This window comes from Trichosporon asahii (assembly GCF_000293215.1).
Source record: "Trichosporon asahii var. asahii CBS 2479 unplaced genomic scaffold scaffold00009, whole genome shotgun sequence".
Lineage (NCBI taxonomy): Eukaryota > Fungi > Basidiomycota > Tremellomycetes > Trichosporonales > Trichosporonaceae > Trichosporon > Trichosporon asahii.
In genome coordinates, this window is record NW_014040915.1 from 1,602,974 (window position 1) to 1,628,720 (window position 25,747).

The window sequence follows — 25,747 nt, forward strand, 5'->3', positions numbered from 1 at the left end:
GTCAGAGAGACCACGTGAGGATCTGCGGCTTGTTTGTTCCCAGCGCAGGGCAGAACCAATCGCAGCGATCCCAGCAAACACGTCCATTGCACCCAGTTACAACCCTCGATCTCCCCCTAATCCTCGTCTCCGCACCCCCCCTTCCTTGCTCCCTAATCGGCTGTTCTACTCTGTTGCTCCTTCTCTCTCTCTCTCTATCTGGAATGCAATTCGATCGATCACTCCTCCTACTCGGCCTTGTGGCTCACCAACCCGGGGCTCTCTCTTGGCACTCCCCAGCCCTCGCCCCTGCCTTCCCATCAACCGTCCGCCATTCACAACTGAAACTCAGTGGGCCAAACCTTGCATCTCGCCCACTGTAGCCTCTTTCGGCAATTCGTCGCACGCCACTCACTTTCCCTCACATCACAGACATATGCGCAGAGCTAGAACGTTGCTTGCTAGTCCCTCTGCTCTCAAGCTCTCACGGCATCTGCAACCTGCAAATATGCGCCTGTTCCGAAACCCAGCGCATCGGAAGGTCACAGATCCAGGTACTCTTTCCGGGCCTGCGCCAGGATTAGCCAGGCTTTGTGCAGGTATCAAAGGCAATTAGCATACCTCCGACCACCGTGGCTGCACACTACCCAACTCAGGTCGGTCTGCCCTGTCCCCCTCGCTTGCTGGCTTGCACGCTGCGTGACTGTGCGACTGTGCGACTGTGAGCGCCATACGCGCGCCAGGCTTTGAGTACTGGCGCCCACTTGACGCGGGCCTTAGCGCCTGATCGCTGCGCCCAATGCGTCAGAGCCAAGACAAGACCAGGGCCTGGGGCCGGTGTCCAGGGACAGGAGCAAAGCAGACCCGCTAGAGTGTCTGATCACGACGCGTTGAATCAAAGCAAAAATACGACAGTTGGCCACCCACGGCTTCACCCACTCTGTGCTGCGCTGCTGCATGGTGTCTGAGAGTTTGCCAACCTGCGCCTCAGCCGCCTCCCCTTCAGCCCCGCTGCACGCCATGCAGCCGCTGAGCTCAGTCCTGTCTTGCCTGGTCTAGAGCAAAACCAGACCTCCCGGCATCCCGGCATCGCCCCCGCTCCTCTGTGCTGCTGCTGCTGCTGCTGTGCGCGGTATTTCTTCGCCCTCTTCCTCTCTCTCACTTACTCACACTTCTCACTCTCTCTTTACCTTTTTTCGTGACCCCAGTGTAGCAGTGCCCGCCATGAAGCGCGCCTTCCCCGCTTTCTTCATCGCCCGTGAGTACGACTTGTCGTCGTCACGCTCGTGTTCTGGCGTGCCGCTGCAGATCACACATCGCACGTCCCTCGCGACTGTCCACCGTGCGGTGGGTTGCGAAGATCAGCGACAATTTCTTGCCACCGTATCAGTAGCTGACTTCCCCAGTGTGCGCGTTCATCTGCTTCATCCTTGTTACGGTCTCGGCGCCGTTCATCCGCAGCCTGTACGTTGCGCACATTCAGTCTGCCGCGAAGCAGGAGCTCGCGCAGAACCTCGGCGTGTTCGGATACTGTTACCCTGGCGGCACCACCGTCCTTGGCTTCTCGCTCTCGGACACTGCGTGCTCCAAGCCCACGTACCCTTACCAGCTCGATGAGAAGTTCTTTGGCTACAACTCGTCGACTGCCTCGAACCTGAACCCTCTCGGCAACCACTTCCTCGACAACCAGGCTATCTCGATCACTAAGGGTATCGGCAAGGCTCTGATCCTCAACCCCATCGCCGCCGCCCTCTGCCTGCTTGGTCTGATCCCCTCGCTCATCTCGGTCTGCACCACCTGGCGCTGGACTCAGATTGCCGCGTGGTTCTTCCTCCTCCTCGCCACCATCTGCTCGTGGATCGCCTTCATCATCAACATTGTCTTCGCCGCCCTCGTTAAGAGCCGCGTCAAGGACACCACCAAGGGCAACTATGTCGGCTCGATCGGTAACGCCACCTGGGTCTCGCTCGCCGGCGCGATTCTCATGAGCATTGCCATGGCTCTTGCCCTCTTCGGCTCGTGCTGCTGCATCAAGACGAAGAAGGAGAAGATTGCCGCCGAGCAGCACGACATGGAGGGTCTCAACAAGGAGTCTGCCGCTATCGGCACCACTGCTGGTACCACCACTGGCACTTCGAACGCGTACAACCCCAACTACGATGCCGAGTACACCCCCGCCGGCTACGACACGACTGTCGCCGCTGAGCCCACGGCCCACAAGTCGAAGTACGCTTTCTGGAAGAAGTAAGCGGAGCGGCATGTGCAGCACGCTGCGATGCAAGGCTTTAGGATGAGCAGGAGTTAATAATTTTACGATATACACTTTATAGTCGATACACGCGCACTAGACATGCACGAAAATATTGCACAAAGAGGTCGTGACGAGTAACAGTGGGTGGCGGTGCACCGCCTTGGCCGATCAGTGATTGCCCGGTTGTGCCGTAACGGCGCGGTGCCTGCGGGGTGACTCTGGTCTCTACCATGCATTCTACAATTTCTACTCATGTCTACAACTTTGTCGTCTTCTGCAACTCCTGCACCGCCAGCGCATTGACACGACTCCACATGCCTTTCCTGAGCTCGTGTCCCTCGCTGAAAGCCCTATGCCACTCGCGTCTAAACACGGGTAGTTTCCTGCCCACACCCTCCGCCGTTCTGCCCTCTGTGGCGAGTTCTCTGAGGAGCTCAAAGTACGCCTCAAAGTCGGGGCTGACGAGGGAGAATCCGGGCCCGTCGCCCTTCACCTTGACTCTTTCTTCTTCCCACTCTTCCATCTCTTCTCTACTCGGCAAGGGCTTAGAGCGCCCAGCAAGAAGACGGGCGACATACACTGCCTGCCACTCAAAGATCTTGAATGTGAGTCCAGCACCCACCGCGCCGACAAACAGCAAAGAGGGATCGTCCTGGTGCACGATGTGCTGCCAGAGTCCGGGGACTCTGTTGTTCCTAGGCTTGATCTGGGGCAGGAAGGGCAGAGACCAGGAATATCCCGTACCGAAGATGATATGATCCACTTGCGGGATCTCCGTGCCATCTTGCAAGTACACAGTCCTCGATTTCGGGTCGATGCGATCGATAGTGACACACTGCGTGATGCGGGGGTGCTCAAACGCCCCGCCGCCAAAGTACGCATTGAACGTGCGTCCCACCATGATGGCGAAGACGGTACAGTGCGGGGCGAGGTCGAACGCGATGTCGGCTGCCGAGACGGAGGCGCCGACGACGACGACGCGCCGACCAGCATACAGCTCGCGGCCGCGGAAGTGCTTACTGTGGATGACACTGCCGGGGCGGGAGGCTTCGTATTCCTCCAATCCGTCAATGGGCGGGATGTACGGCACATGGTAGTGTCCGCTCGCGACGACGAGGGCGTCGAACCGTTCCGCCCACCAGGTATCCACCTCACACCCCCCTTTCCTCAGAACGAGTTCCCACTCGTCCCCAACTTTCGAGGCGCGCTCAACTGTGACGCCATACTCCACATAGTCCGGGTGTAAGGCCGCCACGTCCTGGACATACTGCCTCACCGCCGTCCATGGCCTGAACGGTGTCGAGTCGCCATAATGCCCGCGAGACCACTCTGTCGTCGTACTCGGAAAAGGCTCAAGTTCGAAGGACATTGGGATCGCGTCGACGTTGGTCTCGAGGTAAGGGTAGATGCTCGACTCGGAGAAGCGGGGATACTGCGCGGGATCCAAGGGCGCCGTTTGCAGGGGCAAAGAGGGGGGGAGGGGGATCGGGGGGTCTGCTGTGCGAGCAGCCAAAGAGGTGAAGTCTCGGAGTGTAGGGGGTGGGGCCGTGTCGCCGATCCTGGCATCAGCTTTCTCATTCGGAACAAAGCTAGGACGGTCTCGCTGGCTGTCTCGGCGTACTCACCAGCAGCCGCCTGCCGCCTCCCTCCGCTCGAACACTCGGATCACATCGAACGCATGCTCCTTCACTAATGCGTCGAGCGTGATGGCGCCAGAGGGACCGGCACCGATGACGGCGACTCGTTTCTTGCCCTGGCGCTGCTGGGACTGCTGCTGTTCTCCCATCTTCTGGTCAGTCGATTCGTCGGCTGTCGTCTAGTCGTCTAGTCGTTGTCGTTGTCGCTGTCGCTGCCGTCGTTGTCGGCGTTCGGATAGTCGTGGTCACTCCGCAACAAGGGAGCAAAACGAGTCGAGTAGGTACTGAGCCAAATACCGAAGAAAGTGTGAAGCCAAGAAAACAGGGCATGCATGGAGATTTGGGGGCTGAGAGGAAGTGGGCAGAATCACTGCCGCACACGGAGACTCACACGTGAAGGCTTTACAGGCACATCCCCACGGGGTCGGGGTCGGGATCGGTGTCTCAGCCAACCAGTCGGGCCGAGCATGTCACCATCGCGGACACTGAGCACGCAACGGCGAGCACGAGCACTTACTCTTCTCTGTCCCTCCTTTGCTTCGACGGAGGGTTCCTTCACAGTCGAGAAGAGGACTGAGCGATGAGACAGGGGGATGATTGCAAAAGGGAGCATGAGCAGCGAGCACGGGCGAAGTTCTGCTTGAGACAGCTGTTGTGATTGCGGTGGAGCCGTCGCCGAGACTACACCCCGGGGCCGACGTCGGACACAGGATGCTTCTGAGGCTTCTGGCTCTGCTTCTGATCCTGGTTCTGCCGTAAGATAGATGAGCGACTCATTGAGCTCTCCGAGGTGAGTTTTTGCAACGCTTCTTAGAAGCAATCGCACGTGCTGACCTCTTCCGAATACTCTGCCTCTGACCGCAGCGAGCGCAGCAACTCGCCAGCCGAAGTAGGACTCACCGAAGCCATCGCCGAGGTACTCTGCCGTTTGCGTTTGCCCGCGGCACCGCGGTGGATGATGGACATTGATGATTTCGTCGGGAGCAAGTTTATCCGAACGCTTATCATATCGCTGCTAATCGGTCACACCTTGGCTCGACATTGGGGTAAATTGTGCGAAGGGCGGAGAAGGATAGATGGCTGTGCAGGCTTTATTTCAACAGGCCTGCTTCCATGACTGCGAGCTCTTCCTGATACTCTTGACTGGTGTGCTCGAGAATCGTACATCGAAGGCTGCAGTGATCAGGACATTGGCCGTGTCCTGCGTCTCAACTGGAACTGGGCAAGTCACCAGTCACCAGCGGAGACGATCTCCTGTGCTCCCTGCTCCATCATGCTCCAGTCGTTGGGACTTGAGCTCCTGGGTGAGACTCCTCCGTCGATCTCGCTCCATGGAAGGCCATCATCTCACCGTTGCGAGTCGAACCGTGATCTCTCGGAGCCGGCGGCTTCCCTCCGATCGCCGCGCCGCCCGTGCCTGAAATGACTTTTGGAAGCTGACTTGACAACCTGTCAACATCTGACACTCGACCGTTAGCAATGCCCGACCTCATTCCGCCATGGTCGACCTCAGCGCCTACGGTCTAGGCCAGTTCAATCTTACCCCAGAAGACATCTTCTACGTCGAAAGTCCGAACTGCAGAGGCCCCCTCCGACACCTGAAGGCGGGGAATCCTAAACCACCGAGACAGCGCATTTGGTACCCCGACAACCCCCCCGACCATGTCTTCCTCGCGCAAGTGCCGTGCAAACAGCCCGTTTCCGTGGAGAGGATAGCTGCGTATCCGAACAATAACATCCTGAGCGGCGTCGCATGGGACTTCACCAGCCGCTTTGTCGGCGACTATCGGCTCAGGCGCAACTTCCATCGGGTCATCAGCACCCTCGTCCTGAAGGAGTCGCATGAGGCATCCGACTTCGTCTCCTACACTGAGCAAGCTCAGATTGACGAGGACATATGGCAGTTCTTTGGTGACCGGCACCTGCAGACGTCGCTGCTCCTGAGGAACCATTTCTCGCTTCGCATGATCAATACATCGCACGGAACTTCGTTCGAGGAAGCATTCTTCTCGAAACTGTACCAGGGGATCTTTGACAGGGACTATCGTCGCTGGAGGAAGACACACCTGCGCTACAGGGAGGGTCCGAGACGGCCCTCCTTCCTCCTCGTCGCTCGCAGCCGCTTGCAGTCGACGTCCGTGTTGGCGGAATGTCCCGTGCAGATGGTTGCCTGGCCAAACGTCGACATCAACAATCTGTACGCACCATACGACAAAGCGCTTTGGGACAGCCTTAAAGGGCAGGAGAAGGTCGACGCTTGCGATATTCTGCTGCGCGATGAAGCAGACGACGAGGAACTGGACGAGTACAGGCGGCGCTGGATGGAGGAGGGCGAAATCGTGAGTGGACCGCCGGCGAGTATGACTGATGCCCACAGCCCCCGAACACGTTCTTTCACCTGCGGCCCGCCGAGGCAGAACAGGTTAGGCGCGACGCGCATATGCCCTATCTACGGCAAAAGGCTCGAAAGGCGTTCGCGGCCGCGTGTGCGAACCTCCTGAACTTGTACGACATGTGCGGCTCGGTCTACGGCACCGTCATCGCTGACCGCAAATTTTCGCGGATGTATGTCCTGTCACGAGGACGGATAGCGGTCGAGCTGTCAAACGCGGGCCAGCTTGTAAACCTTGCTCTTCCGGTGCAAGAGCGCTTCGGCCTGCCGTACTCGCAACTAAGAGAGATGGACCTGTACGAAGCTTTAGCCCAGCGGCTGACAGACGACGAACCTCGGCCTCCGCCTTCGCCAGGTCGCTTCTTCCGGTGGCACTTCCGCGGGGATCAGAACGTGGAGCCTCCCGAGGGGGACCCAACACCCTCGGAGGAATGGGGAGAACGTCGCGTCACACCCGACCTCGGCGGTCTGCAGTCGTTCATTGACTTCATGGCTGCTGGCGTCGCTCGCCTGGGAGCTGTGCGAGCCGACGTTCCCGTTACCGAGAAACTCCCTACGCCCATCCAGGACAGATGGGACGCGGAGATTGATCACTGCCTCATGCTCAGGGGCTTACCTCTCGAGCTCGCCACGCGTATCAGAACCGAGTCTACGTTCCCAGACGGTCTGGAGAGTTATCTCAACTTCACGAACGAGGAGCAGGCACGCAGGCCTGAAAGCAAGGGCCTGTGGTGCCGTGTCGTGCGCCGCTGGAAGGCGGGCATGAACCCGGGCTGGGACCCGGAATCGAGTGTCGAGGGCTCCTCAGAGGCTGAAAGTGATGACACTGGCAGCGAAGCTGGCTCCAGCGCCAACGGAGACGAGCCATTATCCGACCCCGAGAACTCCGCCGCTAGTCATGGCACTGGTTCTACCGGGTCTGATGTAGGTGAAGATGGAGGCTCGGACGATGATGTAGATGGGGGTCATGGGGATGACAGCGCCAGCGTTGCCTCGACAGTGTACACCGCGAGAACCAAGCAGTGGATCCTGGAAACGGGCAGCATTAAGGGGACAAACGCCCGTTACAGCGATTGGGATGTGTTTGACCCAGACGATCTCGGGCTCAACGAGATGAACGACAGGGATGATGTGGCTGCCAGCGAGGCGGGCTACTCTATGTGTTCGGCCGAGGCGGACTACTACGAGGAGTACCACCGGGTGGAGAACGATACGTGCTTCGTACTGTCCATTGCCGAGCAGGTGCTGCAGGAGATGTGCCACGTCGTGCCTGTTACGAAGGAGGAGATGGACGAGCTCGTCCAAACGCAGTACGCACTCGACTTGGAGCGGTACAAGTAGATGAGCCCATGTATTGCGTCTCCTCGGGAATCGGCAGTTATAGAGATGTCAGCAGGTGGAGGCTGATGTTACGGTTGCTTAAGCTGGGCACGGCCGGCGGCGATCTCCGACCCCGAGTCCTCTCGGGAACCACAGACCTTGTGACCGGGATCTCCACTCGTTTCGCTTATCTATCAACTTTCTCCTCTCGCATTTCTCCACTCAACTCCACACCCAAACTCCTCGCCATGCCTCCTCAAGGAATTCTGATGTACGACAGCCTCAAGGTCGTACCGACGGGAGCGCGTCTGCTGGGTCTGGAGTGCTTCAGTGCCGTGAACCTGTGGACGCCACCTGGGAACCGGGGCGTGTTTGGTGGCCAGATCATTGCGCAGGCCCTCATGGCCGCCAACCAGACAATAGACGGGATGGACCTGCACTCGACGCACTGCTACTTCCTCCTGCCGTGTGATTCGCGTAAGAGTGTCACGTACGCCGTCGAGCGGCTTCGTGATGGCAAATCATACAGCACGAGGCTGGTGCACGCGATCCAGGACAGCGAGACCATCTTCACGCTGACGTGCTCGTTCTCCATGCCTCGCGGCAATAGCGGGACGAAGCGCTTCCAGCGCGAGTTCCCGGAGGACATCACGCCGTTCCGCGACGCGTACGACAACAGGTGGAACGACCACATCACCGTCATGTCCGACTTTGGCGTTAAGTGAGTCGCTTCAGGCCGCCTGTCACTGGGAACGTCCCTCAGCGGGTGGCCGCTAGTTGAAAGAGTGGTGTGGAGACCAGTGCTGACAACTAGGATCGCCGATACGGAGGAGAACCGCCAGAAGTTCTTCGCGTCCAAGGAACGTCCTCTGACCGCCTTCGGTGCCCGGCCCCAGGAGGGCAAGTACTTCAACCAGCGTGCGGTGTGGCTTCAGCCGCATCTCGGTGACTCGCGCAAGCTCACGCCGAACGAGATCAGGGCCATGATCGGATACGTGACGGACACGCAGGCGATCGCGACGGCTGGCCGAACCATCGGCCTCAGCGCTGACAGCAACCCGAAGCTCGGCATGGTGGCTACGATCGACCACACGATTCACTACTACCCCTTCCCCGAGGGGTATGACGGCACGCAGCCCCTCCTGCACGTCCTGGAGGCGCACATTGTCGATCTCCAGGTCGGGCGCGGATACATTACAGGAAGGGTTTATACGGAGGACGGAGTGCTCATCGCGACCACGAGCCAGGAGGGCGTCGTGCGCGCTCAGGCGCCGGGGGTCAAGCCGCGCCGAGAGACGGCCAAGCTGTAGTGGACCCCATGGTGAACATAACTCTCGCTCGTTATCATAAGTTTCAGATATCATAGTCTCCATAGATCCAGACATTCTCGGTGCATCGTCTTCAGTCGCTTGTTTTGCACGGGTAGAGTGGAGCAGCGGCTCTGATCCGAAAGTGCACGTTTACCAAAGTGGTTTCGGGAATGAAATTACCGGCCCGGTCCACCGGAGCCCGAACGGAGGTAGCCGACGCACGAGCCGCCCACTGCTGTCGTTGATGGGGAGGACATCATGCGATGCGTTCCAGCTCTCTAGCTCTCTCACTGCGCTCGACGCTAAGCAGGAAGTTTTGCTTCTGCTCCAGTCGGCGCCTGGGTTGCCCGTCTGCCTCATGTCCCTCAACATCACTGCGCACCGCAACGCCTACGAGCCAGTTCAACGATCAACAACCCCTAGTCCACCTCTCCTCGTCTGGAGCCAGAGATAGTGTACCGCTCCTCCTTGGCAGCCCACTCAACCGCCTCCCCATGATCCGAGCGGCCCACAATACGTTAATGAGGCACTCATCGGTACTGAATGCTGTACGGCAGTACGGTAGTTCGCAGAGTCTGACGTCGATCGCACAACGTTCGAAAGCGTCGAAAAGCGTCGGCGCAGACGGCGAGCATGCGTTGGAGTTGTGTTCCGTGACTGCGGAGCCCTCTCGGTCTTGCTGATAGTCTGCTCGGTGGATTCCAAATCATCAGCTGACCACGCGACAGAGTTCCAACAAGTGCTATTCATTGCGTTCCGCACTTGAGCGCACTTGACGTCGACGGCTTGAGCAAGCTCGGCCTAGCTGACCTAGTTCGGCCTCTTTACGGACTAGCGCAGGGACACCTGTCAACAAACCCTCTACCCATGATCAACCACCACCATACGGAGGATACGGAAAATACGAAGTAAGGGACCCACTGACGTCCTACTGAAATGACTAGCTGCTAGCTCTGGAGACGTAGTACGACGTTGGCCGCTGCGCTGCCGCGAACTGCACGACTGTACCACGCGCTTCAAGCACCGGTCCAACTCGATCCCACTCGGTCTAAGCAGGACCCCGATCAGGGGACAAAGCGACCCACAAGGCCATGAACGGCCGCGTGCCCGCCAGCCCTATTCCAGTCTATGCCGGGCCGCCTGCCGATGCAGGCATGCATGCCTTGTTTGCCTGGCATCTCCCTCCCGCGTGCCGCCAGACCCCGCGCGCGCCCCGCATGCCCTAGGCAGCTGGGCTGCATGTGCTGCGCACGAGTGCTCGGTCATTGGGGACCCCATGGGCTGGTTCGTTGGGCACCCTAGTTGTTGTACTAACGTCTTTCGAACTCGACTGACACAGCCCTTCGCTCCGCTCGCCTTGCTTTATGCTGGTGTTCTGCGCCTCCGTCTGCGCCGCCAGCGCCTCGCCCAAGCCCCGGCTGATCCGGTCGAGCCGCGCCGGACGCCATTGCTTTTAGTCTTTCCGGATGCTTGCGGAGCGGCCTCGCATCGCCTGCCGCCCCAGAAGACGGTAGTATGCTTTGTGGGATACATATAAACAGCGTTCTCGAAGGGATGGGTAGTCCCCACAGTCCTTCCTTACCTTCTTGACTTTCACTTTCCCGGCAAAATGAAGTTCTTCGCCATCTCTTTCGCGGCCCTTGCGCTCGCCGTGCCTGCTTTCGCCCAGTCTGGCGCGCCTGCTGCCTCGGCCGCGTCCAGCGCTGCCGCTCCCCCCGCGTCGTCCGCTGCCGGCGGTGGTGGTGCCCCTAAGCTTCCCGAGTGAGTTACTCCCCTCTCCGCGAGTGCTAACGCCCAGCCTTTCCAAACTTTCCAGCTGTGCCATGCAGTGTGTCCTCGGCTCGGTCAAGGCTGTCCCGAACTGCTCCAACCCGCTTGACCCGAAGTGCATCTGCGACGAGCGATTCGTGAACGCGGCCACCGACTGCCTCATTGCCAAGTGTGACCACAAGGACGCAGTCCCTGCTCTCGACATTGCCAAGCAGATGTGCCCCGACCTCGGCCTTCCGGACCTCAGCAAGCTGGGCGACTGCGCGTTCGAGTGTGTCATCTCCACCCTCACGGGCGCGCACTGCAAGGGTCCCCTCGACAAGCAGTGCATCTGTGGCATTCCCTTCGGTCTCAAGGCTGCCGGCTGTCTCGCCCTCAAGTGTGCCCTCGACGGTGCCGGCGAGGCTATCAACCTCGAGTTCGGCATCTGCCGCCCGCTCGACAAGCCCGGCTGCGCTGCCACCGGTATCTGGGCCCTGACCGACCTCCGCTGCCTCCTCCCCGGTCTCTTCAAGAAGGGAGACAACCAGAAGCGCGAGGTCCGGTACGCCACCCCCGCCGCCCTGTACCACCGCGCCCTCCTCGAGGCCGAGGCCAACGCCTAAGCACCCTCTCTTCTTACTTGTCACTCTCTATGCAACCCTCTTCACCTTTGTTTATAATATCTCTTGTACACGGTCTGCATGACATGGTCTACACGTTGTGGCATGTGCGTTCCGAGCTGAAACGGACAATGGCCCGTGACAGCCCGTCAGACCAAACCTCCCCTATTTGGTCGCATGTCGCTGGGCGTCCAAGCACACGCGACTTCGTAGGAAGGTGGCGTGCCAGCGCAAGCGATGAGGGTTGCGTCTCGTCTAGAGAAACCACCCTCAGACGGTGAGGCGATCATGCTCTCCTCATCGGTGTTGCCGCGGTGAGGCATGCCGCGCTGCGGGGGATCGCGGCCGTAGCCGAGATAGGGCGTGGGCACAAGCGCTCGAGGCTTATTCAAGGACGGGTATGGCCCACTGCCTTTGCGGGCAGATCTCAGGTCGAGAGGAAACGGCGTGACGGGCGTGAACTGGCGCACAAAGTCAGACCCCTCAGCCTGCGCGGAGAGGGGGACCGAAGCCTGCCGTCTGGGTTTGACAGGAGTGGCGCGAGAGCGGGGCGAGAGGACGTTGAACGGCGACGTCGAGGCTTTCGTTTCTCGGGGCTGAACTGTAGTCCTCCCCGGGACGAGCACTACGGGTGTTGTCGACGAGGCCGCTGCGAAGGGGTTGGGTGAAGTCGGAGAGGGGACAGAGCCCGGCCGGCTGAGGTCGAGCGGTGGCGGGACGCGCCTGACCTTCCTCTCGGGTTCGGAGTCGGGAGAGTCGGGAGGCGGGCGGCGGAGACGACGAAGAAGCAGCCACGCGACCAGGGCAAGGACTGCGAGACCCGCTATGGCAGCTGCTAGACCTGCTAGTACTGCGCGGGAGACCGGGGCGGAGGTGCTCGCGTCAGAGGCGGATGCGGCGGTGACTGCGCCAAGCGTGGCTGAGGCTGTGGTCGCGGAGGCAGTGGGCTGATGCCAGACAGTCGAGAGAGGGATGGGGCCGAGAGGACTGGTTCGGGGGGAAGTCGTGGAGGTGATTGTAGAGGAGGTAACAACGTTGTCAAGGAGGCTGTACGTCGGCAAAGTCGAGTTGGACGTGCGTGTGATTCGAGCAGCAGACCACGGACTCGAGAACACCGCACCACCAACTCTCGTCCCATCATCCTCATCTCCTTCCTCCTCCTCCCCCGTGCCGTCCTCATAATCCCCCTCGTCACCCGTCCACTCAGCACCCTGCCCCCACTCCGGCGTGTAGCTGTCATTGAACAGCACAGGCGGATCCCACGCGCCACACTCCCCCGGTCCAGTCTCGACAAACTGTTCAACCTCCGTCTGCATCCACATCCCGTCCTCGCCAGCGACCGCGAATGCGAGCCAATTCCCCGTCTTGTATCGACACACCCAATCTGCCTCTCTCGCAGTCACGTTCGCGAACAGAGTGTGCGATTCGGAGCGCGCCGTCACCTGAACGCTGAAGGGGGGCAGGCCGCCGGCCCAGCGCAGCGTGACCTCGGCACACTCCCGGAGCGTGGGGAAGGGGAGCCACGAGAGCGGGGTCGTCCTCGGGGCTGTGAGGGTTGGGGTTATCGTCGTGTAGGTCGTCGTCGTCATCGCTCTGGGCGGATAGGTCAGGGTGGGCGATTGCGAGATTGCGGTTGGGCATTGGGAGGGCGAGTCCAGTGGCAGGCGGGGGGAGACGAACTGCGCCGACGCCGCCGGCAGCGTCAGCAACAAGCCAAGCATTAGTAGGTGTAGTGGAGTAGTGGGCGATGCATCCCGAAGAGATTGGTGAGATGGAGTGTTGTGTTGTGCTCGCCACCACGTCAACAATGGGCCCGGCGACGTGGTGTGAACAAAGGACTGTGGTTGCGGGCAACTGTGCTCATTGCCTGGTTCGTCAATAACTTCATCGTGCCCGAGGCCGAGTATCGTTACGCTTTCTCGCTGTACGCGACGTCACGTCAGTGTCAGAGTCCATGCATGTCTCTCTACTGCACATTTAAGCCTCTCTATTGTGGCCAACTGGCATACGCGGGCGGGTCGTAGCGACGTTCCGAGGACCCGCTCCCTGTCGTTCTGCTCGGCCCTGCGCCGGGCGTCTCCAGCTCGGCACCCTGCATCTCCGCCCTCTGCTCCCTCTCCGCAACCTCGAGGAGATTCGCCTGGTTCAGCTGGCTAATGTCCATCGAATCCCTCGCGCGTGGCGCGCCCGCGAAGCCCGCGCTCCGTTCAGTTGGGACCAGCACTGTGTCCGTCATACTCTTGCGCACTCCTGTTCCCGCACCGCTGACCGGACTTAAGGGTTCGAAAGGCTGCACGAGGGGTCGGGCTTCCCTTGGCAGAGGCTTGAGGGGGGCATAGCGTCGTCTCCTCCGGCGGAAGAACAAGAATCCTGCTCCCAGGAGGATGAGAAGGGCGAGGGCGCCGAGGACGCCGCCCACAATCGCGCCGACGGGCGTGCTGGACGAGCTGGAGGCGGCGGAGATAGCGGACGGAAGGACAGTCGGGGTGGCTGTGACAGTGATGAACTCGACTGTTCGAGTGCCGACGGGTTTGTTGGGAGGGCTGAGCGAAGACCCGTCGGACGCCATAGGCGGCAGCACTGTGGGGGTCGGAGCAATGGTTGTCGTAGTGCGAACAGAGGGCACCGCCGGCCCCGTCGGGGTGTCCATCTGTGCGCTGGGCGATCCGGACGCCGCTCCTGAAGCTGTGGCCGCCGCCTGCTTTGTGACGTGCTCGACAGGACCAGCGGACGTTCCCGCTGGTGGGACGTAGTTCGGAGCGTATGGATCGGTAGACTGGAGGATGTGCGCGACCTCTTCTGTTCCTCCGAGTGCTGGTGATGGTGGGAGTTCGGGAACGATGACGGGGACGCCGACAGCTTCGGCCTGGTACTCTGCGCCGGGAAAGTCATTGCGCACCGGCGGCGCGACCTCCTCTCCCTCCCCGCCTGCGATGCCGTCGACGTCTTCGGGCCATGGCCACTCCCGCACCTCCATCTTGTCGTCCATGTCGGGCCGAGTTTCGTCTCAGTCGCCACTGCTGTTAGAGTAGTTGAGGTGTAGAAAACAAGTGACGTTTTGGAAGGGGCGACATGCGCGATGCAGAGCGAGCCAGGCTGTATATATTGGCGGCGGTGGCGCACAGGCATTGAGCGCACCGCCCCGTACCTGGTGCGCCGACTTCTGAGGACAGCCCCAGCCGCCTCTTGGCCAGCCGTGCGTGTGTCGTGCGGCCGATTCGCCGGGTGAGGGGCCCTAGTCGCCATCACACGGATCGGGCGCAACGGGGCGACGGTGCGGGGCAGATTCGAACACTCAACACCGAATGCGACGAGGTTTTGACCGGATGGAGGATAGGAGACGGCCCATGCAGGCCTCGAGGTGCGGGGCGCGGTAGATCATGAGGCTGTGGGATCTTCGCAGATCAACAGCAGGATAGACGAGGCACTACGGGCAGAACGGAGCTGCTGTGCCATACGGAACTGGCATCGGATGGACAGTCATCGGTCAAAAGCCGATGTTGAGACTAGCGGGTGTAGCGACTACGATAATACAGCAGTGAACTGCGGATGCTGCGGATAGCGTGCATCTCGTTATCGGCGGTATTGATTATAGACCAACAAGAAAACCGAAAGCGAACGGAGAGTCGATACATTGCGAGAAAAGACGGAGAACAAGAGGCGGTAATGGAGGTGATATGGCGGCAAGAATCCTGCCCTTTAGACTGCCAGCAATCTTGGCATTCCACGAACAGCCGTTGACCACAACTAGCTCTTCCAGTTACCGTACATCGGTGGAAGTTGGTCAGGCTGTGCTGGGCCCGCATCCTCCGCGTGAGCCGGGTACGCCGGCTGCGATGGGCTGATAGGGCTGAGAGGAATCGAAGGCGGCGGAGCGGGGATGGTGCTCGGTGTCGTCGGTGGCAGGCTCAATCCAGCACTGGCCCCGGCACTGTAGCCCGCTTCGCGCATCTTTGCTAAAGCTGGGTCTGTCGGCGGTCCGTCTTGCGCGGGCGGCTGGGCGAAGGGCGTGATGGGTGTCGGCTCCGTGTCCTCTTCGATCTCGAACTTCTCCGTCTCCTCTGGCTGGCGGCGGCGGCGTTTGAAGAGCCAGAACAGGAGACCGAGCAGGAGGAGTGCTCCGACGACGCCGCCGACGACTCCGCCTGCAATGGCTCCCGTATTCGACGATTCGCTCTTCGCGACGGCGGCGGAGGCTGAGGCAGATCCCGAGGGCGGGGACACGGCTGAGCTAGATGTCGCAGACGAAGTAGCGGAACTCGATGCAGAGCGGGACGAGCTGCTCGTCGGCTTCAAGTCGTCAATAGCGTGCGTCGCCGTCGCGTTCGACACGAGACAGTCGCTCGTCCCATTCCCCACAACGTTGTCGGGCACATAGCCGTAGTAGATGCTCTCGTTCCTCTTATCCCAAATCGTGATCGCGACGTTGGTGCCGGCGGGATAGTCGCATGTCCACTCGGCGTGCGACTCATTCGTGCGTGCGACGACGCGCGGCGCGTCGCTAAACAGCGCGTAGGCCCGAACTTCGAAGGGCGGCAGGCCGCCGGTCCACGTCGCGTTGGCGGGGCTGCACTGCACGAGAGGTGAGAGGGATTGGACGATGACCTCGCCGTCGATGCCGTGGCTCTGGTTCATTGTGGGTGCATTATGATAACAAAAACAAAAGCAAGACGGTGTTATCGAGTTACAACCCCGCGCTCCCAACGCGTAGGACGCTAATTGCGAGACGCGGTTACTTCTTCGGCTCTGCAGAGAAGACCGCACAGGGCGGCAGACGGTCAAAAACGCCATGAAAAGCCACGGACCCTCATTCCTCATTCCTCCCCCTCCCTTTCTCCCCTGTCGGATGCCAAGACCCGGTCTCCGGCTCTTGCGCCGAACCCGGACCCTAGATCTCAGACGCAGGTCGCGGACGAGTGCTCCGAGGACGACCTCGCATCCAGACTCTTCTTGCCCTCCCCTTTGAACAGTACCGGCGCCTGGTTCTCGAGTAACGCAATGCGAGCGCGGAGTGCGCGATTCTTCCTCCTCAGGCTGTGGATCCAGGCTGCCAATCCGAGAATGACAGCGAGCACCACGACGCCAGCCACCGTCGTGCCTACAATGAGACCGACGTTGGGACCACTGTCGTCCTCCTTTGTGGCCGGGCGGGGGATGGGGTCGCCCGTCTGCGGCTCGCGCATCGACATGGGCCCCCCATCATAAGGGCGGGGACTGTACGTCTCCTCGGACGGGCTCCACCCAACTGCGGACACGCCCGTACGTGCGCTCGTGTACTCCGACGGAGAGCCTTTCACGGCACTCGCCATAGTGACAAGGACGCCGGGGGCGGAGCGGGCGGAGCTGGCAGAGGCGAGCGCGTTCCGGGCCGAGGACATGGCCGTGGGGCTCGGGCTGTTGACATACTCCGGCGGCGGGGTGTAGACCTTGCATGTACTCGGTCCATCGCCGACCGTGATCGGCTCAGAGGAGGCGGCGATCGCGCCATCGTCGTCGATGACTTCGAGGTACAGCCGCGTGCCCCGGGCGTAGTCCACGTCCCAGTCGTAGACTACGGCGTATGTCTGCGCGAGCACGCGGCGCAGCGGGCCAAAGGTCGAGCTGCCCTTGGCGGCGTCCCACTCGGCCACGCGCAGGGTGTACGGGCCCTGTCCGCCGGACCAGCGAAGGGTTGCGGGACGGCACTGCTCGAGCGGCGGGGCGGAGCGCAGTTGGAGAGGATACTCCTGCGCTGCTGCAGTAACTGCGATGAGGAGGAGGGGTGCCCACAGCATGGTGTTCAGTGAGGGGTGTTGCACAATAGGACGGGGTGGGGCCTCCCAGCCGACAGCGACAGAATATATGGCGCACTTCACATGGATCTCGGAGCACATGCTCTCCGCACGCTTGACCCAGTGACCTAGCACCGAGCCTTTAGCTCGGAATCCACCAAAGGCTTAAGGCACATATGACATCGTCGCCGGCAGCATTCCTGGGAATAGCTGAGAACGAGGTGTGGGAAAGTCAGCTGAGCTTGGCCTTCTCACGGTGGACCAAGGCTCTCGATAAGATAGTGGGTCGCCGGTGAGCTGAATGGAAATGGCCTCGTCAATTGATTTCAGTGAGGAGTCAGAGCAGAACATCTATAGCTCCGTGCAGCGAGTGTACAAAGACAAGCCAGCTTTCCCCGTTTGGCTGGGTATCTGCCCATGCTGTATGAAAAGAGAAGTGGTCGACGCAAAGTGCGTCCTCTCCGCAAGGTTCGGTGCTCGGTGGAGCCCGAGACGACGGAAAGTGCCTGAGGTTTGAATGCCGATAGAGGCAGGTTCGGAGGCATGTTGCGGGTAATCTGTGGTGTTTCTGGGTCGTAAGTAAGGGTGTTACGTTCAGCAGGTGACGGCACCGCTGTTGATCCGGTTCTTGCAATCGGAGCTGGGCAACCATGCTACAGTGCAATCAGCTCAGGCGAGCGCGATCAAGGGCCAGAGATGACAGTGCATGCCTCGATGTACTTGTACATCAGCTCAGGCGAGCGCGATCGAGGGCCAGAGATGACAGTGCATGCCTCGATCTACTTGTACCGCTCCAAGTCGAGTGCGTACTGCGTCTGCACAAGCTCGTCCATCTCCTCCTTCGTAACGGGCACGATGTGGCACAGTTCCTGCAGCACCCGCTCAGCGATGGAGAGCACGAAGCACGTATCGTTCTCCAGGTTCTGATTAGCCTCGAACCAATCATTCTCAGCACTCCAGGATGAGTACCCAAGAACGTCGCCATCGGTATCGTCCCAAGGATCGAAGGTCCGCCAATCCGTCTCATGGGCCACGGTGTTGTCCGCATCGCTGCCCGTCTCGAGCAGCCACTGCCGGGTTCTCTCACTGTAGAGGGAGCGAGAATCCGAGGAGCCGTCGTCAGACTCTTCACGGTCGGACTCAATTTCGTCGTCTGCCTCTGAGCCAGTCCTGTCAGCTTCAAGTGCACCACCGCCGCGCTCATCAACGACATCGTCGACGTTGTCGCCAGCATCGCCGGAGGGAGTCATGTTTCTATCGAAGTCGGAGGCAGCTTCGGATCCATCAGATTGATCCTCTCCGGCAGTAGATGCTCCACCTTCGCTGGAGGTGTTCTCTGGGTAGTAGTCCCAGCGAGGATCATGACCGTCCCTCCAATGCTTCACGAGACGGCGCCAGAGGCCTTTACTTTCCGGCCGGCCCTGCTGTTCCTCAGCCGAGAAGTCGAGGTATGCCGACAGATTGTACGGGCGTCGAGCCTCCTCGCGGATTTTGATAGCCAGCTCCATCGGTAGGCCCTTCTGCACGATACAGGCGAGAATGTCGGCGTCGAGGGAGTCTTGAACGGGAGCCGGGAGCTTCTCAGAGATGGGAACATGGGCGTTCACGGCGCCCAGGCGAACGACACCGGCTGCCATGAAGTCGATGTATGTCTGAATGCACCCGAGGTCCGCGGACGTTTGGCACCTATCAAACTTCTCGCTGGGCGTCGCATCCTCCTCATCCTCAACATCGCAACTCGTGACCTGATCGCCGAGTTTGTCGAACCAAAAAGTGCGCGGCTGCCCAGGCGATAGCTCGTCGCCCGTGAATCGCAGAGGGAGCGCGGCATGCAAGTCCATGTGCATGATCCGCGAGTACGGCAGCCCTCCACGGCCTTGCACTGGGGTGCCCAGATCAACGAGTTCACCAGCAGTCGAGAACTCCACAGCAATACGACCAGAAGAGAGCACGTACATTCGCGCGAACCTGCGATCGATGACAATGCAGCCATAGACGGATCCGCACATCTCGAAAAGATTGAGCAGATGGGCGACGACAGCCGCGAAAGCTTTCCGCCCGGCCTGTCGAAGATGAGGCAATCCGGCCTCATAGACTACCCGCTCCGCTTCCTCGGGCTTCACGCTTTGGAACAGTCCCTCGGGCTGCTTGTAAGCGTGATTAACCAAATCGTGGTTACACCTACCGTTTCGCCCAGCTGCAGCCACCGCCTCCTGGCTTCATTATGCACACGCTTGTCGACTCTATCGCGCAGCACCAGCTCACAGGCATCAATCCTCTCCTGGGTGGTCATACTGTTCCAAAGCTCCTCGTCGTACACCCGAAAGAAATCGCATGGCTGGCGGAACGGCCAGGAGGCCATCTCCACTGGACACTCGGCAATGACAGATGTCGACTGCAAGCGACTTCTCGCGACGAGCAGGACGTCAGGTCGCCTGGGGCCGTCCCTGTAACGGAGATGCGTTCTAGCCCTTTGCCGATAATCCCTGTCATAGATTCCCCTGTACAGTTGTGAGAACGGGGTCTGCGCGAAAGGCACTTCGGAGCCCACAGATATGAGGCGCAACGAGAAGACAGTCCGCGCCAGCAAGGACCGCTTCAAGTGTCGGTCGCCCTTGAAGTACCACTTGGTCTCATCGCAGTCCAAATCATCTGTCCAGAAGTCCATGCCGTGTCCTTCGAATGCCTCCTTGATCACGAAGAGGCTGGTGAGCCTGTGAAAGTTCTTGCGCAGGCGGTAGTGAGAAACCCATCGACTTGTAAAGTCCCTTTCAAGGCCACCGATGATATGGTTGTAGTCTGGAAGGCTCAGAATCCGCTCGATTGTCGAGGGCTGCTTGCATTGCAGGCGCGCGAGGAAAGAACTGTCGGGAAGATGCGCTGGATAAAGTACGCGCGCGGACGGAGCCTTTCCGGGTAGGTGGTCAAGTCTGGGGCCTTTCGTAGGATTGCGGCAGTTTGCACTGTGGTCGTAAAAGATGGAGCGCGCCCAGCATCGCTCGAATTGCCCCAAGTCGTCGGCCGAGATGTCGATCATGATGGGCGCTCGAACAACAGATGACGGGGGAGTCGGACCAGCTATCTGGTGAGATTTAACGAACGCCATTCAGGCACAGACGCGGGCTACTTTATCCCGGCACATAGGGAGGGCGGTGCAGAACAGGGTGGGCAGTGTACGGGCATGCATCGAACAGCGAGAACGGTAAACTTACACTCGAACAAGAAGGGATGTCCTGAACCCGAGTCAAGGCTCCCGAATTTGCAACTGCACACGTAGTGTGAAGCGCATAGGGAGCCTCCGGCTTATATCAAGGTCTGGATATCGCTCTTCCCCCCAACCGGGTACCGCAAATCAATGGGAGTGATGAGCAGGGGCCAGCACTTGTTCTCTCTTGGAGGCAGAGGTGCCGGCGGGCCAGGGGGTGTCGAGGTGGAGGGCGAAGGCGTGGATGAAGGAAACAGTGGTAGGCAGATGGAAAGACAGTCGTCAGTACTTTCATTGTATCGGCTTGACGAGATTGGGGGTCTGAATGAACAGTAACGTCGGGATCGTAACGACACCCAGAGATGGACGTCGCTGAGTGATGAAAAGGTGAAGAAGAACAGAAAAGTGAGAACGGCCTGAGGAAGGAGGCAGTTTGGTGAAAGAGTAGTAGCGGACATGCGCTTCATGTCCGCACCGACCTCCACACGCCGGTTGACTGGACCTCCACCTCGACAACATCGACGAGGGACAGGCCACTGCATCGTTGAGCTCTACTTCAACTCGCATCCTAGTACTTCAAGTTGTCATCATGTCACAAGCATCACCCATAGCCGAAAGATTATCACGATACGCATACTCGCCGTCGCAAGGTGCCTCCCGCAAGCGACCTCGACCTCTGCCTGTCAAAGAGGAGGTGCCTTCCTCCTCCGATTCTGAAGGTGACGACTCCGACAGCAGCCCCAGCGGAAGCGACGCCGAGGCCCCCAGAGAGCGAGCAACAAAACGACGGGCTGATGGCACTGTGATCAGCTATGGGTGGCCCAAAAATGTCAAGGTTGCCCACCCCTCCAAGTACGAAGGCTATCCCGAGCTAGACGACCTCTTGCGGCCAGGACTGGACTGTGAGTTAAGCGATCACGCATCGAAACTGACATTCAGTGGTGTTCATTGGTATTAAGTACGTGGTTGGTTGAAGCCAGAACTGACATGAAGCCCGGGAAAGAAGTCGTCGCTGGAAGGTCACTTTTTCGCCCACTCGACGAATAAGTTCTGGGTGGGTCCAGGCCCCGCGCGACGCTGACAGAGCAGAGATCACTATACGGAAGCGGTTTGACACCTCGCCTTTTTACGCCTTATGAGGATCTGAAACTTCCCGACCAGTGCGACATTGGTCTCACTAACTTGGTGGACCGGTGCACGTCCATGGTGAGTTGCGGGAAGGGCGGAGACAAGGCTGACCCCACAGGCGTCTGAGCTCTCGACCCTTGAGCAACGCATTGCGGTGTACGGTCTCGCCAAGAAATTGGCTGAGAATGGCCCGAAGGTTGCCTGCTTCGTTGGAAAGGGCATCTGGCAGCAGTTTGAGTCAATCGTGAAGCGGTCAGCCTCGCCAGCTGCCGGGAACGGAGCAGCGGTGAATCAGGAGGACGAGGCAGGTCCCAGCCAGGGAACGAACAGAACCCCTCGCGTCATCCGCTACAGCTTACAGAACGGGCAGGTGACGGAGGATCAGACTTCAGCTGCCAACAGCCAAGTCAAAGCTGAGCCCGAGTCGCCTTCATCATCCTCGGCATCGGTCGGGGAAGTGGAGATGAACCTTCTGGATGATGGTCTGGATGAGCCCATCACTCCACTGCGAAACGGGCGCAGCCCGACCATCACGCCCACACCGCGAGCTCGAAAGGGCAAGGCCAAGGCGACTCCCAAGCCCAAGCCGCCCAAACGGCCGTTCCTCTGGGATGCTCCCCAGATGTACCGTCTCCCATCCTCAGCTGAGGGCGGATACACCTATCTCTGGGTCGTACCGAACACGTCCGGCTTGGAGCGGTCCACGCTCGGCGAGCAGATTGAGCACTTCTCTGCCCTCAAGCGACTGGTGGACCGGCGCAAGCGTGGCGAGGGCCCGCTTGCTCCGGACGAGGACGGCAACGCGCCTCCTCCCGTCGAAGACGTGTTCTGGAACATTGACCTGGACGCTGTCAGACAAACCTGCGAGGACGAGAAGAACAAGCGACTCGCAAACAAGAAGCGCAAGTAGGGCTGCAGCCGGATCCGTGCTTTTTTAGACTGTATCTCACTTTAACATATTCCCTTCCATCATTGTATGCAGCTGTATCTACCGAACGCATGGCAACAGCCTGGCATCATCGCACCGTTCGCTCGTGACGTTCGGCTGAAACTCCGAGTAATGTCTGGTGCGCGGCCCTCATTTCTCTGCCCCCATTCAGAATCCACAGACGCCATACAGGAGTTAGAGCAATTGATGCAGTGTGCCAAGACCACACTAGTGCCCGGATCCGAGGAGAGATTGACGCAAGATGTCCCTTCCATTCCTACCCTTCCTGCAACGCCAGCATTGCGGATTCACTAGATCGCCGCAGCCACATGGCCAGTCACAAAGGGGAGTGTCCGCTGAGCCTGGCACGGCGTGCACGGCGAACAGGACAACCCCCAGTCCCCCGAACCTTCCGTGAGCCCAGTGGGCGAAACCATAAATGCCTCAACTTGCGAGTTGCATTCCGCGCCACACCGCCGTTCGCAGCCCCCCCCGCACCGCTCGCTGAATCTAATCTCGCGGCTGACTGAGGTGACTGGGGGTGGAACAGCGCCACACTTTGTTCCGGTCGCATTACCGCTTACTGCTGGTCTTCTGGCGGTCCGGTCCAGAGCAGAGGGAAGGGAAGGGGAGGGAATGAAAAAGCAATATCCGCGTCAATGCACACGAAAGAACAAGAACCCCAGAACTATGACGAACCAGAGTCTAAAGCTAGCGGATCCTCGTCTGCCCACTGTTAATCTGGCGCTCTGGCTTGGCGCCAGAATCGGGCCAGAAGACCTGCACACGCTGCGCACGCTGCACTGGCTGCGCCGCGTCCCAGATCGGATGCGGTGTGCACATGACACCCATCCAGCAAGCAGCTCCGCTCACTGCGCCATTTTGCAGCGTATAAAAGACAGCACCAATTCGCACTTTCCAGGCAAGTTCAGTGACCTGAGCCACACAATCTTGAACCAAGAGCTCCACGCGAAATATGAAGATAGCCCTCCTCCCCCTCCTGTCGGCCACGCTCGCGAGCGTCGCTTCGGCCGCCGCCATCGCGGACCCAGTCGCAGACTGGGAACAGCGCTACCTCTCGCGCCAGGACTGGGCGCACGACAACTCGTCCCTGAAGCTGATCGGGTTCAAGCGGTTAGTCTGCCCCCTCCTCTCTCTCTCTCTCCCCCAAGATGGACGGTTGGCTGATGTAAGCATCGAGATGAACGAGGAAGAACGCAGCACGATCGACGCCGCCACGCGCCGCGACCCCGCGTCCTGGGCCGAGCTCTCCCTCTCCTCCTCTGCATTCTGGCATCCCGACCTGCGCGAGCTGCGCGTCTACTTCCCCGTCCGTGACGCGCTGCTCACGCACGGCCGCTCCCTCGTCGAGGCCAACGAGCGGGGCGAGCTCGCCGAACGCGCCCTCGAGGGCGACTGCCGCGTCCTCGGCCGTCGCGCCACAGACGACGTGCACGGCGTCCCCTCCAATGTGATCCGGGACGGACTCGTGCTCCTCTCGTCGCCGTGGGGACACGCGTACAAGCGCGCCGACAACGTGTATGTTTATGACTTTGGCGTCCGGTCCGCGCACGACCATCACGACGCGCACCTCGACGCGAGGGACAAGAAGGGCAAGGTGTCCTGCTACAAGAACCATGGGAACAAGATCTGCTCCTTCCTCCCTGGCTGCAGGCAGAATCGGTGCGCGGCGCCGAGCAGGTCCTCCAAGTCCTGCGTCGACTACAATGGCTGGCCTGTGAGTATCCCTTCTATGAGTTTGGAGCGGAGGCGAGGATCAAGCTGACGCCCAGTACAAGGACTGCAAGGGTAAGAGCAAGAAAGGCTTCATCGGGAGCGACTGCCAGGTCGCGCTGGCCAAGGGCAAGTGCTGGAACGAGGTGATGTGAGCACAGGCGCCGAGCGAAGTGTACCTCTTCCCTCCTCAAACCTACATTATCTCTCACTCCAGGCCACAAGCTCAAAATCAATGAGACCCCTGGTCCGCCATTCAGTATGAAGAAGTCAGTGAATGAAGTAGCAAGTAGTGAAGTAAGTAGCGATAGGAAGTAGCAATAGTCAAAGCAGTGATCAGAAGACTCTGTAATCGTCGATCAGAAGCATGGGGTGACCCAAGTGATCAAGTACCAATCCCCGTCCACGGCCATTCCTTCAGACACGGCGAAAGCAGGATCCGGCTATCATGGCTATCTCTGCTCGGCCAATCAGCCGTCCACTGCGCTCGCGGGGTTCGCTTGGGCAACACTGACGCGCTGACGTGCTGCCCCTCAGTCGTCCGAGCTGAGGTATGCCGAAAGCGCCGATGTCCCTGTGGTGTGGAGAGAGCATGCCAAGCAGAGCAGCAAGCTGCTTCGTCTGCATGCGAGGCGCAGACGCCCAGAGTCCAAAGAAAGGGATACCGGCACATCCGGCTGTTGTGAGTGGACGACACTCTGCTCCGTACAATAGATTACGCGCAGGCTTGTAGGTCGGGAGCGCCGACGCCGCGAGAAGAGAGGCGTCTTCTTGGGGACGCCAGGCTTGAGGCAGCAAACAGAGCAGGACAGAGGGGCTCTCTGGCAGGTACGTCAGCAGCAAGCCCTGCCTTCACATGGGCCGTGATAGGCGATTGGCCCTCACGCCTATCCCCACGCCGTCTTCAGCCGCCCCTCCACCGCTCTGTTCAGGTGTTTCAAGGGGGCACGACGCGGGCAGCTCAGGTCCAGCGGGCTACGGCGGGCTCGGCGGGCGCGGCGCTGAGCGCCTTCCTGCGCTTTCATCAGCTTAATGCGATACCCGGTCGATCGATAGGGACTGGCCGTCTCGGCTGGGTTTTGAACATTTTTACGGTTTGACGGGTTTTGCGAGAGCGATGTTGCGGGCACGCATGGGTGCTGATTGGCGCAGGGGGGAGAGGGGACATCAGGAACACTTTGTCGAGCTTTAAGCGGGCTTTAGCCATGCTCTTCTGGCCGGTTTGCAGGGTCCATAGACGCGAGAGGGGGGTTACAAAGGGACGGGACGTGTGGAGGTGGAGAGAGAGGTAGTTGCTTGGGGCAGAGTGACTGTGGGGTTGTTGCCTCGATGAAGAGAAGAGACAGGAGACAGGACCGGGCATTGGATGTACGAGGGGGTGGAGATAGTCGGCGGTAAGGACGCGGGCGGGGCTCAGGGAAGGAGACTCTGGGGCTCAACAGGTTGCCGAGCGGGGCCACGTGATCGCCTAAAGTTGGGATCCCCCCTCATGCTCTCCTGTGGACATCTCGGGACGAGCTCGAGCAATCTCTCGCTCGGCCTTTGACCGATGCTTGGAGCATTGCTCTGCCTCTCCCCCCCTTTATAACATCGATAGCCCCTGCTCCATCTTTTCCTCTCTTTTTCCCTTCTCCCCCAGATCACACTCACTCGGTGTCCTGTCTGTCCTCTGTATCTAGCTTGATTTAACGCCTTACCCTCCTTCGTACCACCGACAACA

At 59.9% G+C, this 25,747-nt stretch overlaps 11 protein-coding genes across 11 annotated transcripts; 5 read left to right on the plus strand and 6 right to left on the minus strand.

Annotated features, from left to right (window-relative positions):
- Positions 1-1,203: 1,203 nt before the first annotated feature.
- A1Q1_07374 (uncharacterized protein) lies at positions 1,204-2,227 on the plus strand (the record flags this gene model as incomplete). The annotated part of the gene is made up of 3 exons (XM_014327610.1): positions 1,204-1,237; positions 1,288-1,326; positions 1,386-2,227. The coding sequence occupies 3 exons, from the start codon at positions 1,204-1,206 to the stop codon at positions 2,225-2,227; spliced, it is 915 nt and encodes a 304-aa protein (XP_014183085.1).
- A 259-nt stretch (positions 2,228-2,486) lies between these two features.
- Positions 2,487-4,833, minus strand: A1Q1_07375 (uncharacterized protein; the record flags this gene model as incomplete). The annotated part of the gene is made up of 4 exons (XM_014327611.1): positions 2,487-3,789; positions 3,856-4,046; positions 4,259-4,648; positions 4,702-4,833. The coding sequence occupies 4 exons, from the start codon at positions 4,831-4,833 to the stop codon at positions 2,487-2,489; spliced, it is 2,016 nt and encodes a 671-aa protein (XP_014183086.1).
- Positions 4,834-5,366: 533 nt separating this feature from the next.
- A1Q1_07376 (putative acyl-CoA thiolesterase) lies at positions 5,367-8,889 on the plus strand (the record flags this gene model as incomplete). Its single annotated transcript, XM_014327612.1, has 4 exons — positions 5,367-6,206; positions 6,290-7,590; positions 7,638-8,300; positions 8,394-8,889. 4 exons carry the CDS (start codon positions 5,367-5,369, stop codon positions 8,887-8,889), a joined length of 3,300 nt encoding a protein of 1,099 aa, XP_014183087.1.
- A 1,609-nt stretch (positions 8,890-10,498) lies between these two features.
- On the plus strand, positions 10,499-11,264 carry A1Q1_07377 (uncharacterized protein; the record flags this gene model as incomplete). The annotated part of the gene is made up of 2 exons (XM_014327613.1): positions 10,499-10,650; positions 10,706-11,264. The coding sequence occupies 2 exons, from the start codon at positions 10,499-10,501 to the stop codon at positions 11,262-11,264; spliced, it is 711 nt and encodes a 236-aa protein (XP_014183088.1).
- A 146-nt stretch (positions 11,265-11,410) lies between these two features.
- On the minus strand, positions 11,411-12,902 carry A1Q1_07378 (uncharacterized protein; the record flags this gene model as incomplete). Its single annotated transcript, XM_014327614.1, has 2 exons — positions 11,411-12,645; positions 12,704-12,902. 2 exons carry the CDS (start codon positions 12,900-12,902, stop codon positions 11,411-11,413), a joined length of 1,434 nt encoding a protein of 477 aa, XP_014183089.1.
- A 346-nt stretch (positions 12,903-13,248) lies between these two features.
- A1Q1_07379 (uncharacterized protein) lies at positions 13,249-14,250 on the minus strand (the record flags this gene model as incomplete). The annotated part of the gene is made up of 1 exon (XM_014327615.1): positions 13,249-14,250. One exon carries the CDS (start codon positions 14,248-14,250, stop codon positions 13,249-13,251), a length of 1,002 nt encoding a protein of 333 aa, XP_014183090.1.
- Positions 14,251-15,008: 758 nt separating this feature from the next.
- On the minus strand, positions 15,009-15,896 carry A1Q1_07380 (uncharacterized protein; the record flags this gene model as incomplete). The annotated part of the gene is made up of 1 exon (XM_014327616.1): positions 15,009-15,896. The coding sequence occupies one exon, from the start codon at positions 15,894-15,896 to the stop codon at positions 15,009-15,011; it is 888 nt and encodes a 295-aa protein (XP_014183091.1).
- Positions 15,897-16,156: 260 nt separating this feature from the next.
- A1Q1_07381 (uncharacterized protein) lies at positions 16,157-17,035 on the minus strand (the record flags this gene model as incomplete). The annotated part of the gene is made up of 1 exon (XM_014327617.1): positions 16,157-17,035. The coding sequence occupies one exon, from the start codon at positions 17,033-17,035 to the stop codon at positions 16,157-16,159; it is 879 nt and encodes a 292-aa protein (XP_014183092.1).
- A 776-nt stretch (positions 17,036-17,811) lies between these two features.
- On the minus strand, positions 17,812-20,069 carry A1Q1_07382 (uncharacterized protein; the record flags this gene model as incomplete). The annotated part of the gene is made up of 2 exons (XM_014327618.1): positions 17,812-19,176; positions 19,218-20,069. The coding sequence occupies 2 exons, from the start codon at positions 20,067-20,069 to the stop codon at positions 17,812-17,814; spliced, it is 2,217 nt and encodes a 738-aa protein (XP_014183093.1).
- Positions 20,070-20,826: 757 nt separating this feature from the next.
- Positions 20,827-22,275, plus strand: A1Q1_07383 (uncharacterized protein; the record flags this gene model as incomplete). The annotated part of the gene is made up of 4 exons (XM_014327619.1): positions 20,827-21,139; positions 21,177-21,195; positions 21,302-21,443; positions 21,484-22,275. The coding sequence occupies 4 exons, from the start codon at positions 20,827-20,829 to the stop codon at positions 22,273-22,275; spliced, it is 1,266 nt and encodes a 421-aa protein (XP_014183094.1).
- Positions 22,276-23,269: 994 nt separating this feature from the next.
- A1Q1_07384 (uncharacterized protein) lies at positions 23,270-24,894 on the plus strand (the record flags this gene model as incomplete). The annotated part of the gene is made up of 5 exons (XM_014327620.1): positions 23,270-24,031; positions 24,093-24,178; positions 24,288-24,324; positions 24,565-24,709; positions 24,761-24,894. 5 exons carry the CDS (start codon positions 23,270-23,272, stop codon positions 24,892-24,894), a joined length of 1,164 nt encoding a protein of 387 aa, XP_014183095.1.
- Positions 24,895-25,747: the final 853 nt, after the last annotated feature.